The 24,580-nt window shown below is 49.4% G+C and overlaps 2 protein-coding genes across 3 annotated transcripts; one reads left to right on the top strand and one right to left on the bottom strand.

The window, feature by feature from the left end:
• Window positions 1-1,510: 1,510 nt before the first annotated feature.
• Window positions 1,511-20,994, bottom strand: WDHD1 (WD repeat and HMG-box DNA binding protein 1). 2 transcript variants are annotated; one of them, XM_078602390.1, is made up of 23 exons: window positions 20,633-20,994; window positions 19,762-19,873; window positions 15,753-15,904; window positions 14,975-15,086; window positions 14,699-14,749; window positions 14,000-14,095; window positions 13,280-13,372; window positions 12,820-12,926; window positions 12,011-12,333; window positions 11,052-11,230; window positions 10,094-10,278; window positions 9,318-9,571; window positions 8,070-8,210; window positions 7,432-7,588; window positions 6,713-6,827; window positions 6,383-6,475; window positions 5,825-6,077; window positions 5,097-5,150; window positions 4,851-4,897; window positions 4,086-4,220; window positions 3,215-3,354; window positions 2,428-2,563; window positions 1,511-1,785 (listed from the first exon to the last, which is right to left on the bottom strand). In XM_078602390.1, the coding sequence occupies exons 1-23, from the start codon at window positions 20,704-20,706 to the stop codon at window positions 1,588-1,590; spliced, it is 3,207 nt and encodes a 1,068-aa protein (XP_078458516.1). In that variant the 5' UTR covers window positions 20,707-20,994; the 3' UTR covers window positions 1,511-1,587. The 2 variants fall into 2 exon arrangements, with proteins under 2 accessions (XP_078458516.1, XP_078458517.1); XM_078602391.1 differs by having other exon boundaries at window positions 3,215-3,351; window positions 20,633-20,992.
• Window positions 20,995-21,251: 257 nt separating this feature from the next.
• LOC144723559 (mediator of RNA polymerase II transcription subunit 29-like) lies at window positions 21,252-24,319 on the top strand. Its single transcript, XM_078602399.1, has 4 exons — window positions 21,252-21,431; window positions 22,471-22,529; window positions 22,810-22,894; window positions 23,862-24,319. Exons 1-4 carry the CDS (start codon window positions 21,312-21,314, stop codon window positions 24,075-24,077), a joined length of 480 nt encoding a protein of 159 aa, XP_078458525.1. The 5' UTR covers window positions 21,252-21,311; the 3' UTR covers window positions 24,078-24,319.
• The last annotated feature ends 261 nt before the right edge of the window (window positions 24,320-24,580 follow it).

Consider the following 24,580-nt stretch of genomic DNA (forward strand, 5'->3'; position numbering starts at 1 on the left):
CGCCCATCAATGACAGAGCACTGTCATTGCTTCACCTTTACTCACTGCCGAGGTCGTGCAATGCCTAACGTAGCACGATATCGATTCAAAGTTCGCAAATGGGGCTTGAAATTGACTCCCGGGTGGGAGGTAAGCACCCCCCCAACCCCGCCCCTCAGTGGGTTGGGAACTCATTTCGTCCCTCCCATGCATGGCATGATATAGCTGCTCACCCGAGCTCTCATTACTCTGATAGTTCATTGTCTTTGTGCTGTACGCCTTTAGGCGTTCTCTGGTCTAACACCGATTGAGACTAGGCTCGAAAGAAAGCTGTCTCTGGTGTGGATCAATCAATTTCAAAGACAATGCATATATTACCAGAGTATGTGTTCTGTTTGCATTCTGACCACAATTATTGTGGTTAATGCAGACATGATTCCTTGTAAAAGGTTTCAGTTTGGTGTTTTAACATCGTAACATGTTTTGTTGCCAGAAAAAGGGGAAAACCTATCAAATTTTGGTACTGGCAAAGGAGGTCCCATGATGCTTAGCATTTTTAACCCATTTCCCAGGTCCTAACTGATTATAAGTATTTTTTTGATCGATTCCACAAATTACATAAAAAATGTGTGAAAAACCAGAAAGCTGATCACCGTGCATACCAGGGTGATCGGCAGTCTAAACGTCCATTCGATATGTTCGTGAACCCACTTGCTGCGCTGCCTTATATGCGAGTGTGTGGGCACGTGTCTTTGTATGTTTGTATATGGTACATGAGTGTGCCGGTGAATATAAGTGTATGTACGATGTGAATGTACGTGCTTTGCTTGTGCGCGCATCTGTTAACCTGCGGGCATCTTCGATTCCAATCCCGAAGATACCCGCAGCAGTCGTGCCATGGGTGAGAGAAGAAAATACCCAACACGTAGCTCAACATGGAAGACTACTCTTGGATGGGGAGTAAATTTTTTTCCATTTATGTTTCCGAGTCATTAAACAACGCTCCATCAAATGGCGAGTCTTTAATCGAGTAACAGAACGAGGCCAACCTTTCTCACTAACCAATACCATTAACCCGCCATTCGCCACTAAGTGACGGCAACGTCACCACGGCGCCCGTGCCAGACCTGGTACATTTTGAGGCCACGTGAAGTGTCGAAGGCTCCCTGACAGGTCACGGGACAGACCCAGGTGCTATGGGTTGACCGATTGAGATGACTGGAAGATGCACTAGTTGTGCCCAACTCCACCCCTCTAACACAGACACCAATACCAAGCATAACGTTATTCCTAACCCCCGTGTTAACCATAACCGCTAACACAATCGTACCCCCCCCCCCTCTTCCTGAACTCGTAACCCCAGTGTTGTGACTGGCGCGTGGTTGGTGTGTCCCGGTACGTGTACAGGTTGTGAAGCTGGTGCGATGCTGCTGTGCAACTGGTGTTAAAAGCCACACTTTGACACTACCTACAAATGTAAGTCGCGAACGTCCATTTAACTTGTCACATCAACAAAGCTTTTAACTCCAAATCCAAAAACATCGAACATTTATTGCAGCCAACGTGTTAAAAATCGGTGGGGCGGCACTTTGTACAAACTCCGTAAGATCACCCATCCTTGCTGAATGCAAAGGCCGACAACTGTACACTTGTAACCGCTGCCAGAGGACGCTTCCTCTTCGATGCGCGTTCATCGTCGGGAGGAGCTTTCCGATCGTTCTCGTCAGCCGGCTCCTCGCGCATCCTTTTCAAATCTTCCACCTCTTTAGCTTCCTGCGCAAACGCCTTTGCCTTGGCGTTCCATTCCTGTACGAGCACACGATAATTACACAACTCGGACCTTCAGCCCGGGGGAAGGCGGAAACTTGCGCTTCAAGACAGTTCCAGGGTGCAGGGTCCAGGTTCCGCAAGAAGTGGGGAGTACCCACACTTTAACCCACTGTGTCATACCCATTTATATTGCTGGGTGGACAGAGGTAGAGAGGACTTCAGAAACTGGCATCATCGTTTCAACTGCCGCACATGGAGATTGAATTGAACCGGCAACCTCTGGATAGCAAGTCCAGTGAGCGAACCATTCCGCCGCGATAGCTCTAAATTTCTCAGTTAAGGGCCCGATTCATATGCTGGTGGGAAAGTGACCATCCCCATAACACCTTATAGATATTTAGCCAAACATTTGCCTTGCCAGTCTGTCTGCTGACAAATGTAGCAGGCCCTAAATGTGGCGCATCCGTCGACACTGAATGGAGTGGCAAGCCTGCCAACACCCAGATGCCATTATCGCCGCTCACTGCAAGTTTCTATTTTTGAAAATTTCAACCACACCTCCGATTGGCACGGTTGGCTACGTACGGACTGAAAGAAGTTCAACATACATACAACATACATTTTGCGAGGTGAGAGTCTGCTGTGGTATCGAGCGGTTGGTAAAAGAGGCACACTTGCCTTCTTCTCTTGCGACGAGAGCTCCCGGAAGCGCGCGGTACCGTCCCGCACGAGATCCTCTTCGCCGAGGTCGCTGCGCCCGGCCTCCACGAGCTCACGGTTTTCCCGCAGCCACAGCTCAAAGCCAGTGCGCACGCTGCACACGCACAACAGCGACCGCTCGAAGACAAAGATCCCCCGTGCGGCCTAAACAGACCGTCGCGGGGCGAGCGCTGTTGGCGCGCTCCCCTCCGAAGGCCGGCACAACACACAGCGCGGTGGTGTGTCCAGGAACACTCGGCCGCCTAAATCTCCCTCATAGAAGGCCGAGTCGACCTGAGCGAGACACAGGACCGATTAAAATATTCGTCACCGATGTTGGCCACGAGTGGGAATCGAACCAAGGACGCCAGATTCGTAGCAAAGTGTTCGAATGACTACTACAGGCATGGCGCAAACGCACAGCACACGCAGACGCAGTACACAGATATGAATAGCATGGTGCACACACACAAACACAGCACACGTAGATAGAGTACAGATACAGCACACACAGAAATAGAACACAAAGAGGTACAGCATAAACACAGACTGAGAAATAGCACACACCCAGACAACAGTCATAGCACACCTTCATAGTATCCACCCAAACATACCGCCCAGTGGGTAGCCTAGTGCTCTACCTGCTGACACACATCCAATCAGCTTCCACAACCGACACGGTCTTCACACAATGCACGCTTGCTCATTAGCAGCCTCCGCATGTCGACACGGAGGCAACAATTCTGCAACGAACTCAGCCACTGACCATCGCACAGCTTCCTTGTCTTTTGTAATGACCCCAGCGGCTTCCTTCTTCTGAGAATCTCCAGGCTCTTCCTTCTTCTGGGCATCTCCAGCCACCTCTTGGTCTTTTCCTTTGAGACTCATTCCGAACAGTGTCGTCTGCTTCAGCCCATAAACACAGCGAGGCCAGGGCAGTGTTGTTCGTCATATCGTCGGCAAACGCGTCAGCGTGGGTCGACAGTGCCCCCCGCGGACACTCGTGTCGCGCTAACATTTTTAACCACAGTGCACTTTGTACGTTACACCATACTCGTGTTCTCAGGATTGTGAGACGCACCAGAAAGTCAGAAGCACCACAAATGTGTAACCGGTGTCAATAAATCTATACAAATCTGCTTACTAGTGGATTATAAGACTCATTCCCAATATTATTTTAAAATACATGGGGGGAAAAAAAGTATCTTGTAATTTGGAGAATACAGTCTCTGTAAGGCATCCCTGGAAAAACATTTTAATGCAACAATATGGAAATGATCGTGCAATTAACACTTTTCACAGCCATGCGTTTTTCAGCCGTACGTCACCTTGCAGCAAGCCACTTTTGAATTAATTCTGAAAACGCTGCTCGGTTAAATTTTTGGTAAACATTTTCAGACTAAATGGGGCATGACACTGGTCCTTCAAGGCGATACCTATCATTTTTTTTATTTTGCCACACAATGTGTGTGGGCCCGAAGACCCAAACCTATATTCTCTCCCGTGAAACCAATAGTACCGGCCACTGGAAGGAATCACCGGGTCATTGAGAATCGACGCAACCTGAACCGTGAAAAGGTTGAACAGATAAGAAAGTCAGCGTGTGTGTGCGTGCGTGTGGACAAGGGGACAGGCACCTGCTTGGCCTTTGGCTTGGCAGGCTGTGGGCCGGGACTGGGAGTGGGGGCCGAGCGTCGGGGTTTGCTCATGCTGTCCAGAATGCTGCTGCACGGAGGCCGCTCCTCGCTCGAGGTCGCAGCTTCTGCCGACACCTGGGAAGGCACGAGAGCCCGGGCGAGGCGGTGAAATGGTCAGAGAACATGAATCCCAATCACAAGGTGACGGAGTTCAACAAAGCCCGGTCGTGAAATATATGAGCAGACAATATTCTCCTTCATATATATATATCGGTCTCTGCACATTAAAATGTTTTAGTTTTTTGTATGCTTCCCGCCAACCACAAGGCCTTCTGGGAGCTCATATATTCAGCAGCGTTGGTTCAATACAAGCAAATTCTAGACTGGTTTTCGATAAAGTGTCAGATTCGATGATAAAATTGCTCAACTTTGCCACAGAAATGTGGAATTTCCAGGACTGGCTCCGACTGTAAAAGAATATGCCTCCCCGTGTAAATTTGCATGGGAAAGCACGTGATAATAATACCACGGGTACTCCAAAACAATACACATGTACACTCAGCAGTGAAAGGACCTGGTGAACACCCCAACATTGTGCACAAACACAGCGTTCCTTTTCAAAGTGCATACACACACTATAAACACACAGTACACACACAATGTGCAGACACACAATGCAATACACACGTACAGTATACAATGAAGGACACATACCTCCAACCACCACAGTACACAATGAGACGTATTTTAAAGGAGTCCTCTTACTTTGAATGGGTTGCTGCGATGAATTGCGGATTTTCGCACAACTGGCCCTGGAATTGGCAAAATGAAGGGTAATGTTACTGTAAACATATTATAGATTAAATGCCGATTGTGTTATATCTCTTGTTTACAAAAAAAAATTCCTTTAAAAATTCCCTATATATAGCTGATGTGCGACATCACGCATTTTTGCCGTGTACACAAACGCGGGCATCATGGCACATTACATTCGCGGCCTGGTCCTCTCACCTGGCCTGATTGGCAAGGAAGGTTCCTGGTCTCTGTTGCTCTGCAGCACTGGTCCTGCAACAACCACGAACAGGAGTTATACTCACGATCCTGGGCGATCTGTTGGGCAACTCGGTTGCATGCAACCTAATCACTTATGCGCGGGTTGCGAGTAAGTTGCTCAACAGGCTGCTTACAGCAGAGACAAACCCTTTCAATGCAAATAACAAAACACACATTGGTCAATAACATATGGCTTTACAATAAAAACGGATATATATAATAGGTGACGTATCAGGCAATGACACTTCTTCGAAGCACACAAACTATAATTGGTTGTTACAATTCTGAAGTGGGTGGGGGTAGGAGGAGGTTGAGCTCACTACAAACAGGGGGTGAATAAGTTGTGGGACTTCGAGCGCGCAATGGTTGCATGACAGATCCCCACCTCCGATAAACACGGTTGGCTACGTACGATGTGAAAGAAGTTCAACATATATACAGATCGCTCAGGTGCGGACGCGCCTGTACGGCTATGGACAGCAAAACGAACGAATTCGACAGGGCCGGATTGTGACCTTGCTGGGGCCCTAAGCCATGTCACACTTCGCACCTCCGATGAGCACGGTTGGCTGCGTATGTTGCGAACGAAGTTCAACATACGTTGAGGAATGCCTGTATATTTTTTGTCATATTGGAATGAAAATAACTGTTTTAGAGAATCTTTTCTTCCCCCCCCCATCACTCACTGCTCCGATCCGCGTCCCGCCTCACAAGCGGCTCCTCGGCCACAGTCTCAGCCTCGTTTTCCGCCACGTCCTCCTCATCTTCCGCCTTGGCCTCCGCCTCATCCTCGAGCGACCGCGCCAGCTCGGCGAGGCGCTCCGCCAGACCCAGGTGGCGCGAGCGAGACGCGTATTTGATCGCCAGGGTCAGCGCCGCAGGGGTCATCATGTGCGCCACCTCCACGCAGCGGAACTCCCGGTCCAGCTTGCACGCCAGCTGCAGCGTGCAGCCAGACACAGCGCACAGTTAGCCACAAACAGAATCGGCCACAACGCAGAGATAGCCACAATGCAGGACCGCCACAACGCAGATCTAGCCACCACGCAGAACCCGGCCACAATGTAGATCTACCCACTACGCAGAACCCGGCCACAAAGCAGATGCAGCTACAACACCGAGTCGCCGCAACACCGAGCAACCACAACGCAGATTCTGCCACAACGCAGACATCGCCACAACGCAGATTCAGCCACAACGCAGAGTCCGCTCGAGTAAGGACTAGAGTGAGGGCGAGTACGAACAGCAAACATCTTCATGAGGCACTCCTGCTGGTGGTGCGTGGCGTCGCCCTTGGGTCCGGCCCCCTTGGTCAGACGGGAGCACCAGTACTGCTCCTGTGGGTGAAGCCAGAGCCATCGCGTTAAGCCTCTGGAGCCACAAGCCAGAGCCGCTTATGCCACCACCTAATGTGAGGGACAAAGCTAACCCCTGCTCACCGCCCCCCCCCCCCCAAATATAGAAGTCAGTTCCGCCTAAGCATTACTCCTCTTATTACCTCAACAAATGTAATCAACCACTCCTATAAACGGCTCTCTCCCGGCCGCTAAAACAACAACCGCGCAGCCACGTACCTCCATGGCGCCTTTCTCCGTGTTCATCTGGCAGAACGGCAACTTGAAGGGCACTACGGTGACCGCTGGACGGGGCAACGTGGGTGGGAATCTGGAGCCTTTGCATGGAATGCACCTGCCGAGGGACACGTTCCTGCATCAGCGGCAGGTGGTGGCGGTGGCCCGGCGGTAGCACGTTCGCGCTTTAGACGTTGTTCGCAAAATGTAGACGATCGTGTGTGCCGGATAGAGGAGAGGTTGTCACCCCCAACACATAAAGCCGCACGTATGTTATATGACTTGGAGTGTGTCCCTTTACCAGTCCCCTCCCCCTCCCACACCCGATCAACCCCTAGAATGTTGGTTACTTTCTCCCTACCCCTCTTCCCCTGCCCGTAAATACAAACTCCCACCTCTCCCCCCCACATCCGTCGGAGACCCCCATCAGGGTGGGCACCGAGCATCCCTTCCCCGCACCTAGACAATGTGAGAGTGCCAAAAAGTTCCTCTCCCTTCGCTGTTTTTGTCCACCCCCTCCCCAGAAACCGCACATTATACCAGGCTTGTGCACTTAACTCAATAATTTGTATTTTTAAATGTACCCACAAATTGCTCATTTGGGGACTTAATGTAGCAACCATCACCCCTAGGTTGGCAGACTAATGCACCAGAGCTCACTCTTCTAAATTAGACTATCCCAGTCTCTTAAGTCCTCGCCTGGTCAACCACACGCCACTCACCTGAGCTGCTGCAGGGCCTCCTGTACGCCCACCAGCCAGTAGTGGTCTCCGCGGCTCTTGAGTAGGTCACGGGTACAACACACCGGGGTCCAGCTGTAGCCCAGCGCTCGGTTCATGAGACTGACCACCCCCAGCGAGTCTGCAAATACTGGGGTACCTGGGAGGCACAAGCACCAGGTGCACGGCAAAAGAGTTGAGTGCACCGAAAGGACCATATAAAATTGTGCAACGAAATGTAACATGTTTAACGATCCTAGGAGTAGTAATGAGAGAGCCAGGGCAAGTTGGATTGATCTGGTGAAATGAGATACGAGGACTCAATAAGTGGCAGTGCATGCAGGGAGAAAATCTGAGTAGCAGACCCCATGTGGGGACTTTTGGCTTAGGAAAGCAGGCCACATTTGTCAGACCATAGCCGTTTTTGCATTGGAATATTTATTCAGAGGAAGGCATAACAGGCAATGCTTCTAAGAGCCCTGAGAAGATTAACGTAAACTTCTCCTGATAAATCTCCCAGCTCAGAATTGTTGAGCATCTCTCAACAAAAGAGAAAACAGAGGAAGAAAAAAAAAACTGGACAACGCCAACATAGTCACGTAAAACGAGTGAATTCCAAGGGGCACTGGAAGAGGACGAACCTTCGGCGGAGAAGCCTAGCCAGGTGAGATGGGCCTTGGGTCCCAGGGGAATGGGGTCTCCTCGCACGACAGCCCTTCTACCTTGGCAGCTCAAATCCAGAAGCTGGAATCCTACACACTGGTCTCCATCAAAGGCCACACCTGGACAGCACGCATACTGCGATTAGCACGATTGGCTACGTACGGTGCAAAAGAAGTTCAACATACATACATGTACAGTGACTTATATGGAGTCACTATGGTGTTTAGCGCCAGCTACTGTCACAAGAGTGGAAATGTACGTCTTGAGTCTCTCTCTGGCACCAGAGTCGACATGGCATGGAAGCGGGCCCTAGGGGACATTTCTGGTGAGGGTCAGAGAGAGAGCAAGTGAAGACGTGATAGTCTGTGCGAACGCAATAGTGCACGTGGCCGGGGCAGGGTAGCAAGGGGGTCCAAAAGGGGGCTTGAGGGACACGTGATATGGGCCAGAGTCTTCTCGTAGGATCTAGAAGGGGGCGTGGCCGAGAGCAGAGCCAGGCCACGCTCAGGAGCATAAAGGGGCAGTCCCGAGACGGTTCTGGGCTCTCTGTTGGAATGGAACTCGTCGGTGCTACGTCTCTTCGATCCTCGGTCCTTGGTCTTCGATGTTACGCTCGGCATCGTGGGTCGGGCAGTGTGTTACTGACTGACCCGGTTATGTAGTTACCCCATTGTGGTCTAGTTAACCATGTAGTTATCACCTAGATGTAGAACCAGTGTACGTTTATGTAGTTAGCCCTGTTGGGTCGTTAAATAAACGTGTTGCCTCAAACTCCAGTGTGTGCCTCCGTATAACACACTACTCATGCATAGAAAAAGATCCCCCATATACCCTTTAACAGACTGTTGGTGCAAGTGCTGTTAGCAAGCACCTATGAAGGCCGGCACGGCACACGAGGGGATGGGTTGCCAGGACCACGCCCGGCCGCCTTTGTCATCAGGTACTCATTTGATGCTAAATTGACCGAGGGGAGGCCCATAACCCGTTCAGATTATAATCGTTACTGGTGGTGGCCATGAGCAGGAATTTAATTTGGGTTGCCGGGTTCGTAGCGCAGTGCGGTAACCGCTACACTACCCCTCGATACACACACAGTCCAGGTCACTGGCAATTGAGACCATCCTGGTCTCATGAATTCTTACCCGGTTAAACAAATAAACTTCAACCCTACTTATAATTCATAGTGAACACACCCATGCAGAGAAACCGCCTCACAGCATGCTCACCCCTGTGGTAGGCGATGAGCAACTTCGACGCATGAGCGGCCAAGGCGAGCACCGGCCCTGGGAGCAGGGACACCTCCCTTTGCAGGCCTCCCAGGGACAGGATCCTGAGCAGAGGACCCATGGAGGCCCCACTGGAGGCCACGGCCACCCAGTCCCCACCCACACAAATGGCGTGGGCAGTCTCGCCCGTGGGCAGCTCCAGAGTCCATTCCTTCGTCGTGTCCCAGGAGCCGAAGTGTAGACACTGCACCTTGCTGCTCTCGGGCATGCAGTACACATTGAACGCACAGCACTCCTGAGTATGCACAGCACACACGAGCACAATACATACACAGCACGAAGAGCAAGCAAGGGCACACGTGGCACACACAGCCTTAACAAAAACACAGATCCCCAATATGAACCATAACGGACTGTTAGGGCAAGTGCTGTTAGCAAGCACCTATTAAGGCCGGCACAGCAGACAATGGGGTGGATGGCCAACACCATACCCAGCCGCCTTTGTGCCCGCAATGCAGATGTTCACACAGGTACTCGTACTGAGTCAACCTAGGAGAGGTCCAGGACCAGTTCAGATATTCGTCACTGATATTGGCTGTTAAGGGGAATAAAAATTCGGTTCACCAGGTTGGTAGCGCAATGCGCTACCCACTGCACTACTGCTCCCCAGTACACATGAGCACACACAGAGAAGCGTCATAATAAGCTTCTTCCAGACACTCTGCACTAGAGGCCTCCCAAGTCCCCTGTCACTGCAAGCTGCGTTGTGTTCCCACCTAGGCGTGTCCTCCGTGGCCTCACAGGCCAGGAGCACGGCCTGGCTGGAGAGGTGAGCCAGCGTGTGGTTCAGGTTGTTGGCGAGGTGCATGCTGTGGTGCAGCGACGCATCGTGGAACTCCACATCTATGGCGCTGTCTTGTTCGTCATTGTAACTCCGCACCACTCCCACCGAGTTCCACATCTGCATCGCGCATATGCACACAAAGACAAAGATCCGCCCGGCCTATATATTTTGTACAGACCGTTGGGGCAAGTGCTGTTAGCGAGCCCCTATTAATGCTGGCACTGCACACACAGTTGTGAGTGACCAGCACCACCCCTGGTCACCTTTGTTTCCCCAGTGAGAATATTTACACACCGTAACAGGTACTCATTTAAGGCTGCATTGACCTTGGGGAGGCCCATGGCCGGTTCAAATATTGGCCCATAAATTTGTCTGTGAGCGGGAATCTAACTCTGGTTGCCGGATTCGTAGCGCATTGGGCTAATGGGCTACTCTTCTTCGAAAGACAAAGGGAAGTTTAAGGACACATATTTCATGGTTAAAACACCCGCAGTATAAACTAGGCCTGGATTTTGGATTAGAATCGCAAATTTCCATAACAAGCAGCATCATTCAAACGAGTAGGCCATTGTGTGCTGGCGTCATGGTCCACATTTCCCAAAATTAGAAAAATTACACATCAAATTACAAAATTTCAATCATCACCGTCTGCTAGCAGACTAAAGCCCACCTGCAGGCCATTGCTGAATCAGCATGTGCTACACAGGGACAGCTGCCACTCGGGGTATCCTTGGAATGTTTGAGATGAGATGTGATAAGCGATTTTGAGTTTCTGAGACATTTAAGCAAGTGCCGTATAAATGCAAAGGATACATCAGGACCTTTCCGATGATATCTGTCTTATACATCCACTCATGACGCATCTGTGCGTGTGTATCATGGTATCTAACCATGAAGCGGTGGGAGAGGTGTGCAGGAGTTGATCCCGGCTGGAACGCCTTCTGTCGGGGGGTGGGTGCAGGGCCTGTGTCGCCAGGGGGAAGAGGCCCTGGCCGCTGATCCTCCGCTGCCGGGCCTCGACTCCCGTCGTCCTCATCCACAGCAGAACCTTGCCTCAGCGAGCCCGTGTCTACAAAACAACAGCACTTCGTAAAAACATTTTGCTTGCCACATAATGTGGTGCGAGTGCTTCAATTGGCTTAAGTGGTGCAGTGTAAAGTGAGGTCTGCGAATGGTGTGAGCGGGGTGAGTGATGTGCGTGGTGCCGTGCAGAGTGAGTGATGCGAGTGGTGCCGTGTGGAGTGAGAAATGCGAGTCGTGTGAGTGATGCGAGTCGTGTGGCGACGTGAGTGGTAAGAGTGATGTCGTCCTGTCCCCGGGACAGGACGGCATCACACCTGAGGTACTGCAATGTGCGAAGCCCGCCATCCTCACAAAAATCCATGATTAACTTCTCTGCCAGTGTTGGGAAGAAGGAGCAGTGCCTCAAGCATGAGAGACTCCAACATCATCACCCTATATAAAAACAAGAGTGACCGTGGGGACTGCAATAACTAACCGCGGCATCTCCCTGCTGAGGATTGTGGGGAAAACCTTTGCTCGTGTGGTCCTCAGCAGGTTACAGATACTAGCTGAGAGGATGCATCCTGAGGCTCAGTGTGGCTTCAGAGCAGGAAGGTCTACGATTAACATGCTCTTCTCCTTGCGTCAGCTACAGGAGAAATGTCGAGAACAGAGAATGCCCCTGTACTTGGCATTCATTGATCTTACAAAGGCCTTTGACCTCATCAGTAGGGGAGGCCTCTTCAAACTCCTCAAAGTGAACGACGTGAATCGTGTGAACGATTTGAGTCGTGCGAGTGATGTGATTCATGCGAGCGATGTGAGTGGTGCGAGCGGTGCCTCTCACCACGGGAATCATCGTCATGCAGCACGAGACTGCGGTTGTGGTTGGCCGCCGGCCTCGCATCATCTCCATCACCTTCATCCTCCATGGCTTCGTCGTCCCGGAACCCTGCGTCATCTGTATCAAAGAGGTCATCGTAGGCGTCCTCAGCAGCAGCAGCAGCATGGGGCGCAGCCTGTGGCACCTCTCGCGGAGCAACGGTGGAGCCCATGGACACGTGCAGCAGCAGCCCCAGGTTGCCCTTGGTGTCCGTGTAGGCCAGCTCCCCCCTGCCTTGAGGGCTCCAAGCAAGTCCACAGATGCTGTATCCTTTCTCGTGCCTCACTCTGCCACACAGGACCAGGATCAAGATGTCAACCTGGCTCGAAGCCGTTGATGCCACCGCACCTGAATTGCCACCGCGTTCTACCCTCCGCCAGATCCCATAGCTGCCGCACAGAAGACACAGCGACCACCCAAGATCTGCTAAAACAGTATCCCACCACCTGGTCTAAGGTCGTCCCTTTGTTCGAAGGACCCGTGGAGCCCACTCAAGTGCCTGTCTCAGTAACTGACCCATTTCACCATCCTGCCCGTGTCCCACCAAGCGTAGCCTGTTTTTTCCTAATTGTATACACATCACTCCCCTGGCCTGCTTTCTCCCGGATTGCCACACAGGATCAACAGACACCAAGCGAGGGCCCCTTAGCACCATATTTTTGTATATTATTAGGAGTTCTTTTATTTTCATTGTAACAGTGCACGATACAACTGGGGGGCTTTCTACATTATTCCATGGTCAGCATACCCGTGTATACGAGTGTGGAACGCACCTTTCAACACAGCTCCGTGAAGCAATGTTCCACACCACAATGTGTCCATCCACGCTGGCAGCCGCCACGCTTCCACCTCCCGGTGCCCATGCAACCACATTCCAGGGCTGTGGTCCATGCACACAACCACAAACAGTTTTTCCAATCACACATGTTCCGATAGACGTGCATCTAGCTACAACACAAGTTGTCAACGGTGGGCAGATGCAAGCTCTCACATGACCCATGTTGCACAGATGCCGATCCTAAATATTGCTCTTCATACATATTTACCTCACATAGGAACACTTGTGTAGCTGCTACGTGGATTGTTACAGCACATGATCATGAGGTGGCGGTAGCTTTAGGATGCCGTAATCCAGTAGTGGATTGACCATGGCTGATGATGACAAATGTTTGTTTGTGTATCTAGCGTACAGTGATGCCGTGGTCAATGTTGATCAGTAGATAAGCAGCTCACCTGCACGACTCCATCGGCCACCAATTCAAAACTCTTGTCCCATGAGTTTCTCTCGAACACCTTTACAGCTTTTCCCACAGGTACGGCCAAATGCTGCAGAGGAAGAAAGGAACGATCACTGCACAGTGGTGCGTGGCACACACTGATGGTACAGGAACGCATACTGCTCACATTGAGTGAACATTCTTAGAGTAAATTCATGCTTAAGTGGTGGTGATATGGCCCAGTAGAGTCACGCATTCACTGCTTATTGTATGGAAACTTCCTTTGCACCGTACATAGCCAACCGTGCTAATAGGAAGTTTGTGGTTTGAGTTGGGAAGGCTTCTCTTGTTATTACTCCAGGTGTATGAAGGATAGCATAATACTCGCCATCTTCTTCAAAGTGGATGTTAATGATCACTTGACGTTATTCGAAATGAGTAGGCCATTGTGTGCCAGTGTCACATTCCAAATTTGCCAAACTGGTAAAGTTACCTGCAAATTATTAAATTGGGATATGGCTCATAGCAATATTGCTCCCTCATGAAAGACTATATCCATCTGTGAAACACAGTGCCTCCGTGATAGCCCTGCACTATAAGAATGGTGCGAACCCCAAATGTACCAAATTATTGGCGGTCGAGGGATGACATTGCTTTATAAAGAGATTGTTGGGATTGCTTACATCAAGACTGGCGCTCTGGGGCAAGGGTTTGGGCTCTGCTGGGTTGAGCTCACCTGTCCAGTGTGTGGTTGCCAGGCGAGGCGGCAGAGAGTGCGTGCGTTGCACACGTCGTTCGACTTGTCCAGAAGAGCCCACGTCTGTGCTCTGGACTAACCACAACCACATGTCACAGCCCACAACCAGAGCAGTCATTCCGGACACGGCGAGGGCCCATACACAGCATTGGATCTTTCTGTGTAACCGAGTGTAACGGTGGGAGTTAAACGTTTCGAAGAACACCATGAATGATATAGACAACACATTCGTCTACAACAGGGGTGGGGAACGTCCGCCCCGCGGGCCGTATAAGGCCCGCGAAATCATTTGGTCAAGCCCTGTCAAGGCGACCGCAGGTGGGACGCTAAATTCAATAAATCTAGGAGCAAACCTGGAAAAGCAGTTGCGAGTAGCAACATCATCAATACCCGCTAACATCACATGCCTCACCAAAGAGAAGCAGTTCCAGCCATCACATTAGGGGTGAGTTAATTAATGTCTTACAAAATATAACAGAATAATTTTTATTTTATAATTTTGTATGGCCCGCGAATGATGTTATAAATATCCAAATGACCCTTAGCAGAAAAAAGGTTCCCCACCCCTGGTCGACAACGTGGCACTAAAGGACTAATCAATACAGCTTTAAATTTCGAATAAATGGATGTACAGTGTATTGGACTGATTAAAAGAGAAATAAAAAACATATGGCAAACCTGATCAGATATGAGCCAAATGCACACTGTCCCATCGCAGCTGGACGAAGCCTAAAACCAAAGACAAGAACATGTGACGGCACCACCTGCGACAGCAGCACATAGAACCGGCTTCTACTGGCACGGCAACACGAGTACCAGCAACAGGGCGGTGGCATCTCACGAGATCATCGCACACGCAAGCACCGTTCCATAGTTTAATCATCCATTGCAGAGGGCTGGTGCGTCTAAATCACGCTAACGTGCAATTGGTTTAAAGAGGGCACCAAGACTCACCAGGAACACACCGCAGGGGTCAAAGGCGACGCTAAGCACAGGCGCTTGGTGTCCGTACAGCGTCACCTGCTGCTCTCCACCCTCGATGGCCACAACTTTGATGAGGAAGTCGCTGTTCACAGAATGCCCCAGGTTAGTCTTTTGCCCCTAAGCGACTTTTAGAATTACATTTTGCCAACAAAATTCATTAAAAAAATACAAATCTCTGCATATTTTTAGAACGGGTTATCATGCAGACATTTTTAAGTATTTACATTCAACAACAAAAGCAAATTACACACACGCCACTACTTTATACCACAAACGAGCCTAAGAGCGGTGGGGCGTTTGCCGATTGTTGCACAGGTTCGCGGTTCAAGCCATAGGGGCACCCTAGTTAACACCGCGGGTGTAAGAACCTTAAATATATCTGCTGGCTGCTCCACAGTGGACGTTAAAAGTCCATGTGACATGATGCTATAAAAGAGTAGGCATAGTGTGGTGGGCATCAAGGTCTATATTTTCCAAAATAATAAAAAAACGATCCATAAATTAGCTCAGTTGGAAAACACGTAGCAACAATTGTCTCTCCTCTAACGTGAAACTTTGCAGGACCCTTCCAAAAAACGTTACGCTCACGAGACCAGGAATGAGTCCTCATTTGCAAGAGTGACCTGGGACACCTAAATAACAAAACATCGTACACCAACGAAGCAAATGTTATTAAATTCAGGCATTCCTGAGTAAAATTTTTTTTTATCCAAAAACAAAAAACCCCACGACAGTTCGAAGGGCGAACCTTCCGGCAGCGGCGAGCTTCGAGCCGTCGTGGTTGAAGTCGAGGTGCGAGGGGGCCGCAGTGAAGCGGGTGACGATGCCGTCCGCGACGCCCTCGGGAAAGGTGTGAACTTGCACCGTGTGATTGGACACGGCCGTGACGAGCCGGCTGCCCTGCACACCCGGCGTGCACACCAGACAAGAAGAGGCAAAGTCACACCGTCGTGCAACCAAATGTACCTCAATTGTAAGAAATGACCCGCAAATTAATTACACAACGGGAAAAGCACGTAAAGCTCATGTTGACCCCTACTGTGAAACTTCGCATTAATTACGCACAAAGTTCTTGCCACAAATGAACCACAGTACCTTGATGATCTCGTTAAGGAGCATAAACCATCACGCGAACTCCGGTCATCCTCACAGCGGCGTGGCCTGCCATGCCATCTTCCGTCTAAGCCAGGGGTCCTCAAACTACGGCCCGCGGGCCACATGCGGCCCGCCGAGGACATTTATCCGGCCCGCCGGGTGTTTTTGCCGCCGCTGCCTGTCTGTTACTTTTTTTCTACATGAGAAGGACGGTCATTTGTGGAAGAGGGAGAGGGGGCGGCCGCCGCCGATTGGCTGGCCGGCTGAAGCGCTGGATCATGGGAATTGTAGTCCGGCCGCAATCAAGCTTCAGGCGATGGGAGGAACTGAACAGCGCAGCCGGACTACTACTCCCACCTCCCAGGACTCAGAGGAAGCCAGGGCATGTGGGAGGGGCCGGCTGCGCTGTGTACAAAACTGCAGGTGTAATTAACTTTTTAATGGCACCCGCACCAGTGTGAGCCTGGGGTAAAAACGGAGTTCCCCCAATCAGACTGCATTGATGGGCAGTGCAGTCTGTATGTCTCTGTGTGGGCAAAGTTATTGCTGGTATATTGTTTTTGTAGCGCTGTATATATATTGGTATTTTACTAATAGCAATATTGACTCCCTCGGAAACAATGATGTCAAGAAAGAGAAAAATTGACTCGGAGTGTAGGATATTCAAAGAACAGTGGACTTATGATTACTTTTTCATGCAGTACAAGGAAAGAGCTGTGTGTCTGATATGCCTAAATATAGTGTCTGTGTTCAAAGAATACAATTTACGTCGACACTATGAAACTCAACATAAAGATAAATATGATTGTTTGGTCGGAGAAGTGAGAAAAGATAAAATATTAAAACTGAAAAATACATTAACAACTCAGCAAAATACTTTTGTGAAGCAGAAGCAGCTAAATATTTCATCACTGCGAGCAAGTTTTCAAGTTGCCAAGCTAATAGCGTGCACTGGCAGACCATTCGTGGAGGGAAAATTTGTTAAAGAATGCCTTCTTTCTGTTGCCAAAGAGATGTGTCCAGAGAAGGCCGATTTATTTAGTACAGTGAGTCTTTCAGGACCTACAATTACACGGAGAATTAAGGAAATGGGAGACAATTTGCATCAGCATTTGCAAAACTCCACAAAAAAACTTTCCTATTTTTCGTTGGCACTCGACGAAAGCAATGATGTTCGTGATTCTGCACAACTTCTAATTTTAATTCGTGGGACGAATGACTATTTCGAAATCACAGAAGAGCTTGCTGCACTGCAAAGCATCAAAGGAACAACTACAGGAGAGGATATCTATGAAAAGATTTGCCAAACTGAATGGTTTGGAGCTGAACTGGGCTAAACTAGCCAGTGTGACAACTGATGGTGCTCCTAGCATGGTGGGGTCTAAGAAATGAGTAATTGCTCGCATTAACCAAGAGATGGACAAACATAACCATTCTCATCCAATAGCCATACACTGCCTCATCCACCAACAAGCGCTGTGTAGTAAATCACTGAAGTAGGACTCTGTTATGAAAATTGTGGTATCTTGTGTTAACTTCATTAGAGCTACGTAGAAGGGAAGTAATAAAAAAATAAACATAATAAAATAATTCTCACGACGTTTCGGCCACAACGCAAGCAGCCGTCCTCAGGTGAAAACCAGGTCTGTCGAGGCGACAGCGTCTGAATGAAACAGCACACGAGCTTGGAGCATATATATAAGCTGGGTTGGAAGGGGGGGGGGGGGGAAAGGGAGCCTTGACAAAATAATTTGCATATCAAGAGGAATTTAGCATATTTATGGGAAATGCAGGAATGTGATTAGTACTACATATGCCCGTGCATTATGCAGGACTAGCAGCATCAAAGGGAGGGGATATGGGAAATGCAGGGATGTGATTAGTACTACATATGCCCGTGCATTATGCAGGACTAGCAGCATCAAAGGGAGGGGTAGCATTAATACTCATTCCCTTTATTAATGCTACCCCTCCCTTTGATGCTGCTAGTCCTGCATAATGCACGGGCATATGTAGTACTAATCACATTCCTGCATTTCCCATAAATATGCTAAATTCCTCTTGATATGCAAATTCTTTTGTCAAGGCGCCCTTTCCCCCCCCCCTTCCAACCCAGCTTATATATATGCTCCAAGCTCGTGTGCTGTTTCATTCAGACGCTGTCGTCTCGACAGACCTGGTTTTCACCTGAGGACGGCTGCTTGCGTTGTGGCCGAAACGTCGTGAGAATGATTTTATTATTTTTTATTTTTATTCTTTTATTACTTCCCTTCTACGTGACTTTACCGAAAGAACCAAGAAGATGAATCCCTGCAGTCACGAAAGCTTTAAATCGAAATTCATTAGAGCTCATGGACTAAACCACAGACAATTTCAGGAATTTCTGTCTGAGCTAAATGTTGACTATGAAGATGTTCTGTACCACACAGAAGTCCGTTGGCTGAGTCGAGGGAGAGTTTTGAAACGTTTCTATGACTTACTTCCACAGATTACAGTTTTTCTGCTTTAAAAAAAACAAAGAAGTACCAGAGCTCAATGATGCAGAATGGAAATGGCACCTTGCCTTTCTGACAGATGTAACAGAGCTACTCAACAGTTTCAATGTGCAACTTCAAGGAAAGCGGAAGCTCATCTGTGATATGCAATCACATGTCAAAGCATTTGAAGTAAAATTAGGCCTCCTCATCAAACAAGTGAAGGAGGAAAACTTCTGCCATCTCCCCACAACTCAAAATCTGTTAGCGGAAAAACCATTGGTTGCATTCCCAAACAAAACATGTGTGGATTCACTGGAAAAATTGCAAAAAGAGTTCCAATTTAGATTTAAAGAGCTTCATCTCCATGAACAGGACATACAGCTTTTCCGTAACCCATTTTCTATTGACATTGAAAATGTGGATACAATTTACTAAATGGAACTGGCTGAACTGCAGAATTGTGACTCTCTGAAAGATGCATTCAAGTCAAGCAGCCTTCATAATTTCTATGCATCTCTCCCCTCTGAGACATATCCTCATCTCAGGAACCAGGCACTCAAAATGGCAACCATCTTTGGCAGCACTTATGTCTGTGAACAGACCTTTTTCCAGAATGAAACATTTGAAATCTCCAACCAGATCGAGACTAACGGATGCACACTTGCATCACTTGTTACGACTAGCAGTGACAAATATGGAACCGGACATTGACCATCTCATTAGCCAAAAGCAGGCCCATAGTTCCCATTGAAATACTGGCAAGTTTGTTGATTTAACTTTACTTGTTCTTCATTTTAAATATTGTATTTGTTCCCGTTTTGTTTCTTCACTTCAAAATAAGATATATGCAGTATAGGAATTTGTTCATAGTTTTTTTTAACTATAGTCCGACCCTCCAACGGTCTGAGGGACAGTGAACTGGCCCCCTGTTTAAAAAGCTTGAGGACCCCTGGTCTAAGCCATTGGTCATCACACCTTCAGCGACTTGTCGTGCCCAAGCCTACTTTTCATCTACATATAATCCGGTAGTTTAGCAGGTGTGCAACCACACTTTAATGACATCGGGCACCAGTTTGAAGATGCGTCTTTAACGTTCTGGAGTGTCTTATAATCCAGATAAATGTGGTGAACGTGATAAAAAAAAAACAGGCTCGTGGTCAAAGTTGTTAGTAAGGATGCCCTTACCTTGAGTGCAACAGCGTGAGCCTTTTCTCCGACGCGCACAGACGTGGGGTCGTCGTCGTCGAAGCCGTCCCAGATGCGGACATCCCCATCCACCCCACATGTCACGATGTACCTGCACACACAGCATCGTCCCTCCGTGAGCAATAAAAAAAAACCTCAAAGCCAAACACAGCAGCAATTCAAACAGCGCACGGTCTTTTGCAGCCGAATTGTCCCGGGAGGTGTTGTATGGGATGAGAGGGTTGGGGGCCGACTGCCGAGACAGACTTGGGAATGGTGTCTGGTGGCCACACGAGAAGACCCAAGGATATTCTATGGTTCTTTGAAAAGAACCATAGAATATGAATTCCTGCAGTCACGAAAGTTTTAAGTAAAAATGTGACCCAAGGATAGGTCAGTGTTCTTCAATGCAAGGCCCGCGGGTCACTTGATCGCCTTTAGTGTGGCCCCTGACAATACACAAATGTCAATACACAAATGTCAATACACAAATGTCAATACACAAATGTCAATACACAAATGTCAACCCCCCCCCCCCATCATCATCGTCGTGCTGTCAACCCCCAATGGTTTCAAATGTGTATGGGGGGGGGGGGGCTCATACTGATGATGTCTTATAGACAAAAGTGCCCCGTGCCCCCCCCTCCTGATAATTAGAACACTGTGCTCGATGATGGGATACAGTTGTAAAATTTCCATTGATTAGGTAAAGCCCTGTGAGCCATCCGGCTCTTGAATATGGTGCAACAAACAAAACCATGAACATGAAAACATCTTAAAGTGGCTCCGCGGCTTGAAGTGACTACTTTAAACAGACAGGGTCAGAGAGTAGATCTGTGGGTCTCTGTGCGAGTAACTCTTGTCGGCACACCTGCCGGCGTCGTCGTAGCAGAGCCCCGTGAACCCCTCCATGTGGCCGTAGCGCATCGCCTTGCGCTCCGCCATCGCCGCCGCCGTCACTCGGGAGAAGCCGGCGGGCGGGGGGGACGCTGCTCCACGGCCACAGAGGCAACGTTTTACCTCCCCCACTCGTTTAGCCGGCACAAGCGGGCGCCTGTTAAGACTGCCGATGGTGGAGGAGAGTTGCGAGTCGTTTCTCTTCTTCCCCAGCGGTGGTGTCGCTTTACGCACCGCACCAGCTCAGGCGATTTAAGGCCGAGTCGACCTAGTGGAGGGGGGGGGACCGCGTCTCGGCTCTGCCCAAAGTTTCCTGCCGTTCGCGCCAAAACGAAGAAAGCTGCTTCTGATTGGTCCCCACTGCGCTGGTCACGTGACGCCCCCTCCCTCCCCCCCGCGGGAAAATATTGACGTCGCCGCGCAAACCTGACGCGTGACGACATCGCGCAAGCCTGACGACGTGACACCACGCAAAGCTTCGCGCATGACGTCACCGCGCAAAGCATCGCGCATGACGTCATAATGCAAAGCTTTGCGCATGACGTCACCGCGCAAAGCTTAGCGCATGACGTCACCGCGCAAGGGCTTCGCTGTTGATGTCACCGCGCAAGGGCCTCGCGTATGACGTCACGTGACGAGCAGTTGAGAACGCGATGGCGACTCCGCTCGGTGTTCAGCCGCAACAGCAGCAGCAACAACAACAGCAGCAGCAGGACTTTGACCCCGTGGCGCGGGTGAAGATGCTGCTGCCGCAGCTCAAGGAATGTCTGCAGGTAACGACTCGCAAATGCTGCCCCGGCTGTTGCTGCTTGCTGCTGCTGTGTGCGGTGCCGCGTGTTGATGACCGCGTGTTGATGGCCGCGCAGGGGTCGGCGTCTCGAAGGGCTCAATCGGTCACTCGCCTTCGCTCACCACCCACCTCCCCGCGCACACGCGTCTTTGTCTTTCTCTTCCATGGCGTTTCACGAACTATTAACGACTCGCGCCGCACGCCGTAGTTGTAGGAATTCACCGGGGTGACCCGGCCATGGGAATACATCCGGGTCGAGCACGGGTAGAGCACGGTAACGGCACGGGTATAGCACGGTAACGGCACGGGTATAGCACGGTAACGGCAAGGGTATAGCACGGTAACGGCACGGGTAGAGCACGGAACCGGCACGGGTAGAACACGGGAGCATTATGGATAGCAAGGCCGTAGCCATGGAGTCAACATTGGGGGGGAGCAAATCTTCCAGGGGGTCTGGGGGTCCCCCCCCCAGAAAAAAAAAAATTAAATTTGAAAATAATTTCCTGTCTAAAATATAAAAAAAATAACTAACACATAGGATGGACTTTTTATTTTTTATAATAATGTCTAATAATGTATTGTATTACATTGGTGTTTTTTTCTTTTTTAAAATTTCTTGTTTAATTGTATGTAATGGCAGAGATTAGTGATTCATAAAGTGCAACCATAACCACAATTATATAAACAGCAATCTATTTTATAGCAATATATTGGGGGGGACATTTTGAGCATATTTGAATATTGGGGGGGATGTGTCCCCCCCCCCTCCCCCCCCAATATATATTATAATTACGGCCTTGATGGATTGAATATAGGAACGGCATTGGGAAAGCACGGGACCAGCACGGGTAGAGTATGGAAACGGCATTGGTTGCCACGGGAACAGCACAGAATCAGCACGGGTAAATCAAACACATGACGGGGGCAGAGCCTTTTCCTACATTCTAATCAGCTGAAATGTGCACATGTTATAGTTTGGCTCTAACGGGATTGTGGCGCGTGTTTTTTTGTTTTGTTTACAGAATCTTATGAAAATTGCTGCTCAGAACCTGAACCAGAACACGGCGATTGATAATGGCTTGTGAGTCGCACTTGCATTGCAAATCTCCATTGCACACTTTGTTTTTCCACCTTTTGGAGTTTTACAATTTTAATGCAGGGCTGTGTGTGTGAAAATATATGTCGATATTTGGGGCAAAATGTTGGGTGTTCAGTTAGCACGTTTGGCTACGTACGGTGCGAAAGAAGTTCAACAACATACATATCCACACTTGCCAGTCTACGTACGGCTGTGTATGTCCAGAAGGGAAAGTGATGTTGTGCAAGGGATTTGTCGTGATGCCTTTGTTTGTCTCCTTCAGGAAGAGCAGTGACTCGCCCATTCATAGATTTGACAAGTGCCTGGAGGAGTTTTATGCCATCTGCGATCAGATCGAGTTGTGTTTGGTAAGTCGTCGTGAATTGCCGCTACGAATCGCGTCTTAACAAGTCGCATGTTTACAGTTATCTGGTCAGGCACTGGACGTCACACAGATGTCACAATCGTCTGTCCGTGAGGCCGGGTCCACACCAGGGCGATCCGATCCGTTGTGCTGCGCATGAGCCAACTAAGGTTACAGTCCTGAATGGTGTTTCACTTCCTCGTTGCGCAACTACTCGTTCGGATGCGGACAAAGCAGTTGCAGCCGATGTTAAGTTGCACCATCTCGAGAACCATCGCTTTTACCTGCCGACACCTGGCGGAGCGTGCCACAAAGCGTTATTGTGCCGGAAGGTGTGCAAGGGCGCATGTGTGTGTTTCTAAGTCGACTTTCTTTCACACCATACGTAGAAACACGTGGGCTTTGCCTGGTAGGATGGGGATGCATCTTCTTGGTTCTTTCGGTAAAGTCACGTAGAATGGAAGTAATAAAATAATAAAAATAAAACATAATAAAATACATTCAGACGCTGTCTTTCCGACAGACCTGTTCTTCACCTGAGGACGGCTGCTTGCGTTGTGGCCGAAACGTCGTGAGAATTATTTTATTATTTTTATTTTTATTATTTTATTACTTCCCTTCTACGTGACTTTACCGAAAGAACCAAGAAGATGAATTCCTGCAGTCACGAAAGCTTTAAATCGAAAGGATGGGGATGCTTCAGTTTTATTTGTATGTTTGGGTGATTTGTGTACCTTTCTTGTACTCCGATCGTGTTTTTGTATTGTTGTAACATTCTTACCTGCCCCTACTGGACGTCTGTGAAAAAGAGCTTAATAGCTCATCGGATTCCTCCAGTATAAATAAATCTCATTCTAAACCATGCTAATCGGAGATGCGGGAGTATGATTGTTATACTTAGTGGTTGTACACCGAAGGTGCCAGTCGCGCACGTGTTGTGTCGATGAATTTGTGCGTGACGTGCATTGCAGAGGCTGGGCTATGAGTGCATCTCGCAGAGCGTGGACAGCGCCAAGCACTCCCCCAGCCTCGTGCCCACGGCCACCAAGCTGGACGCCACGCAGGCCGACAGCCTGTCTTACGGGCAGTACCTCGCCATGATCAAGTCCCAGATCTCCTGCGCCAAGGACATACACAACTCGCTGCTCGTGTGGGCACGGGAGATCTCCAGCAAGGGGCAGATGTAGTGGCCACCCACGGAGTGAGCAAGTGGAGACTGTGGGCGCACGTTGACTGAGTTTGATCTTTGTTTGAACTCTCTTTTTTAAATGTCGCTTCATGGAGAACGGGGGGGCAGGGTGAAAAACACAATTTTCGTATTGACGTTTTATATTCTCGTCTTTCATTGTCGTGTAAAGCACTTTTCAGGAAATGTAACGCAATGGAAGTCGTGACTGCTTATTGTTATTAAATTTGTTTACACAACAAAGTCTCACCGTTGCGTATCTACAGCTCATCACGTGACGTCACACCCCCCCCTCAATCTCGCGCGCTACGTCACTACGCAAAGCCTCGCGCGGTGACGTCACTGCGCAAAGCCTGACGTGATTACGTCACCCCGCAAAACCTGGCGCGATTACGTCACCCCGCAAAGCTTAGCGCGATTAAGTCACCCCGCAAAGCCTGGCGCGATTACGTCACCCTGGAAAGTCGCGCAGCGACGTCCCCACACATCTTGGTGCGTCGACGT

Source organism: Lampetra planeri, chromosome 18, assembly GCF_965212315.1.
Source record: "Lampetra planeri chromosome 18, kcLamPlan1.2.h2, whole genome shotgun sequence".
Lineage (NCBI taxonomy): Eukaryota > Metazoa > Chordata > Hyperoartia > Petromyzontiformes > Petromyzontidae > Lampetra > Lampetra planeri.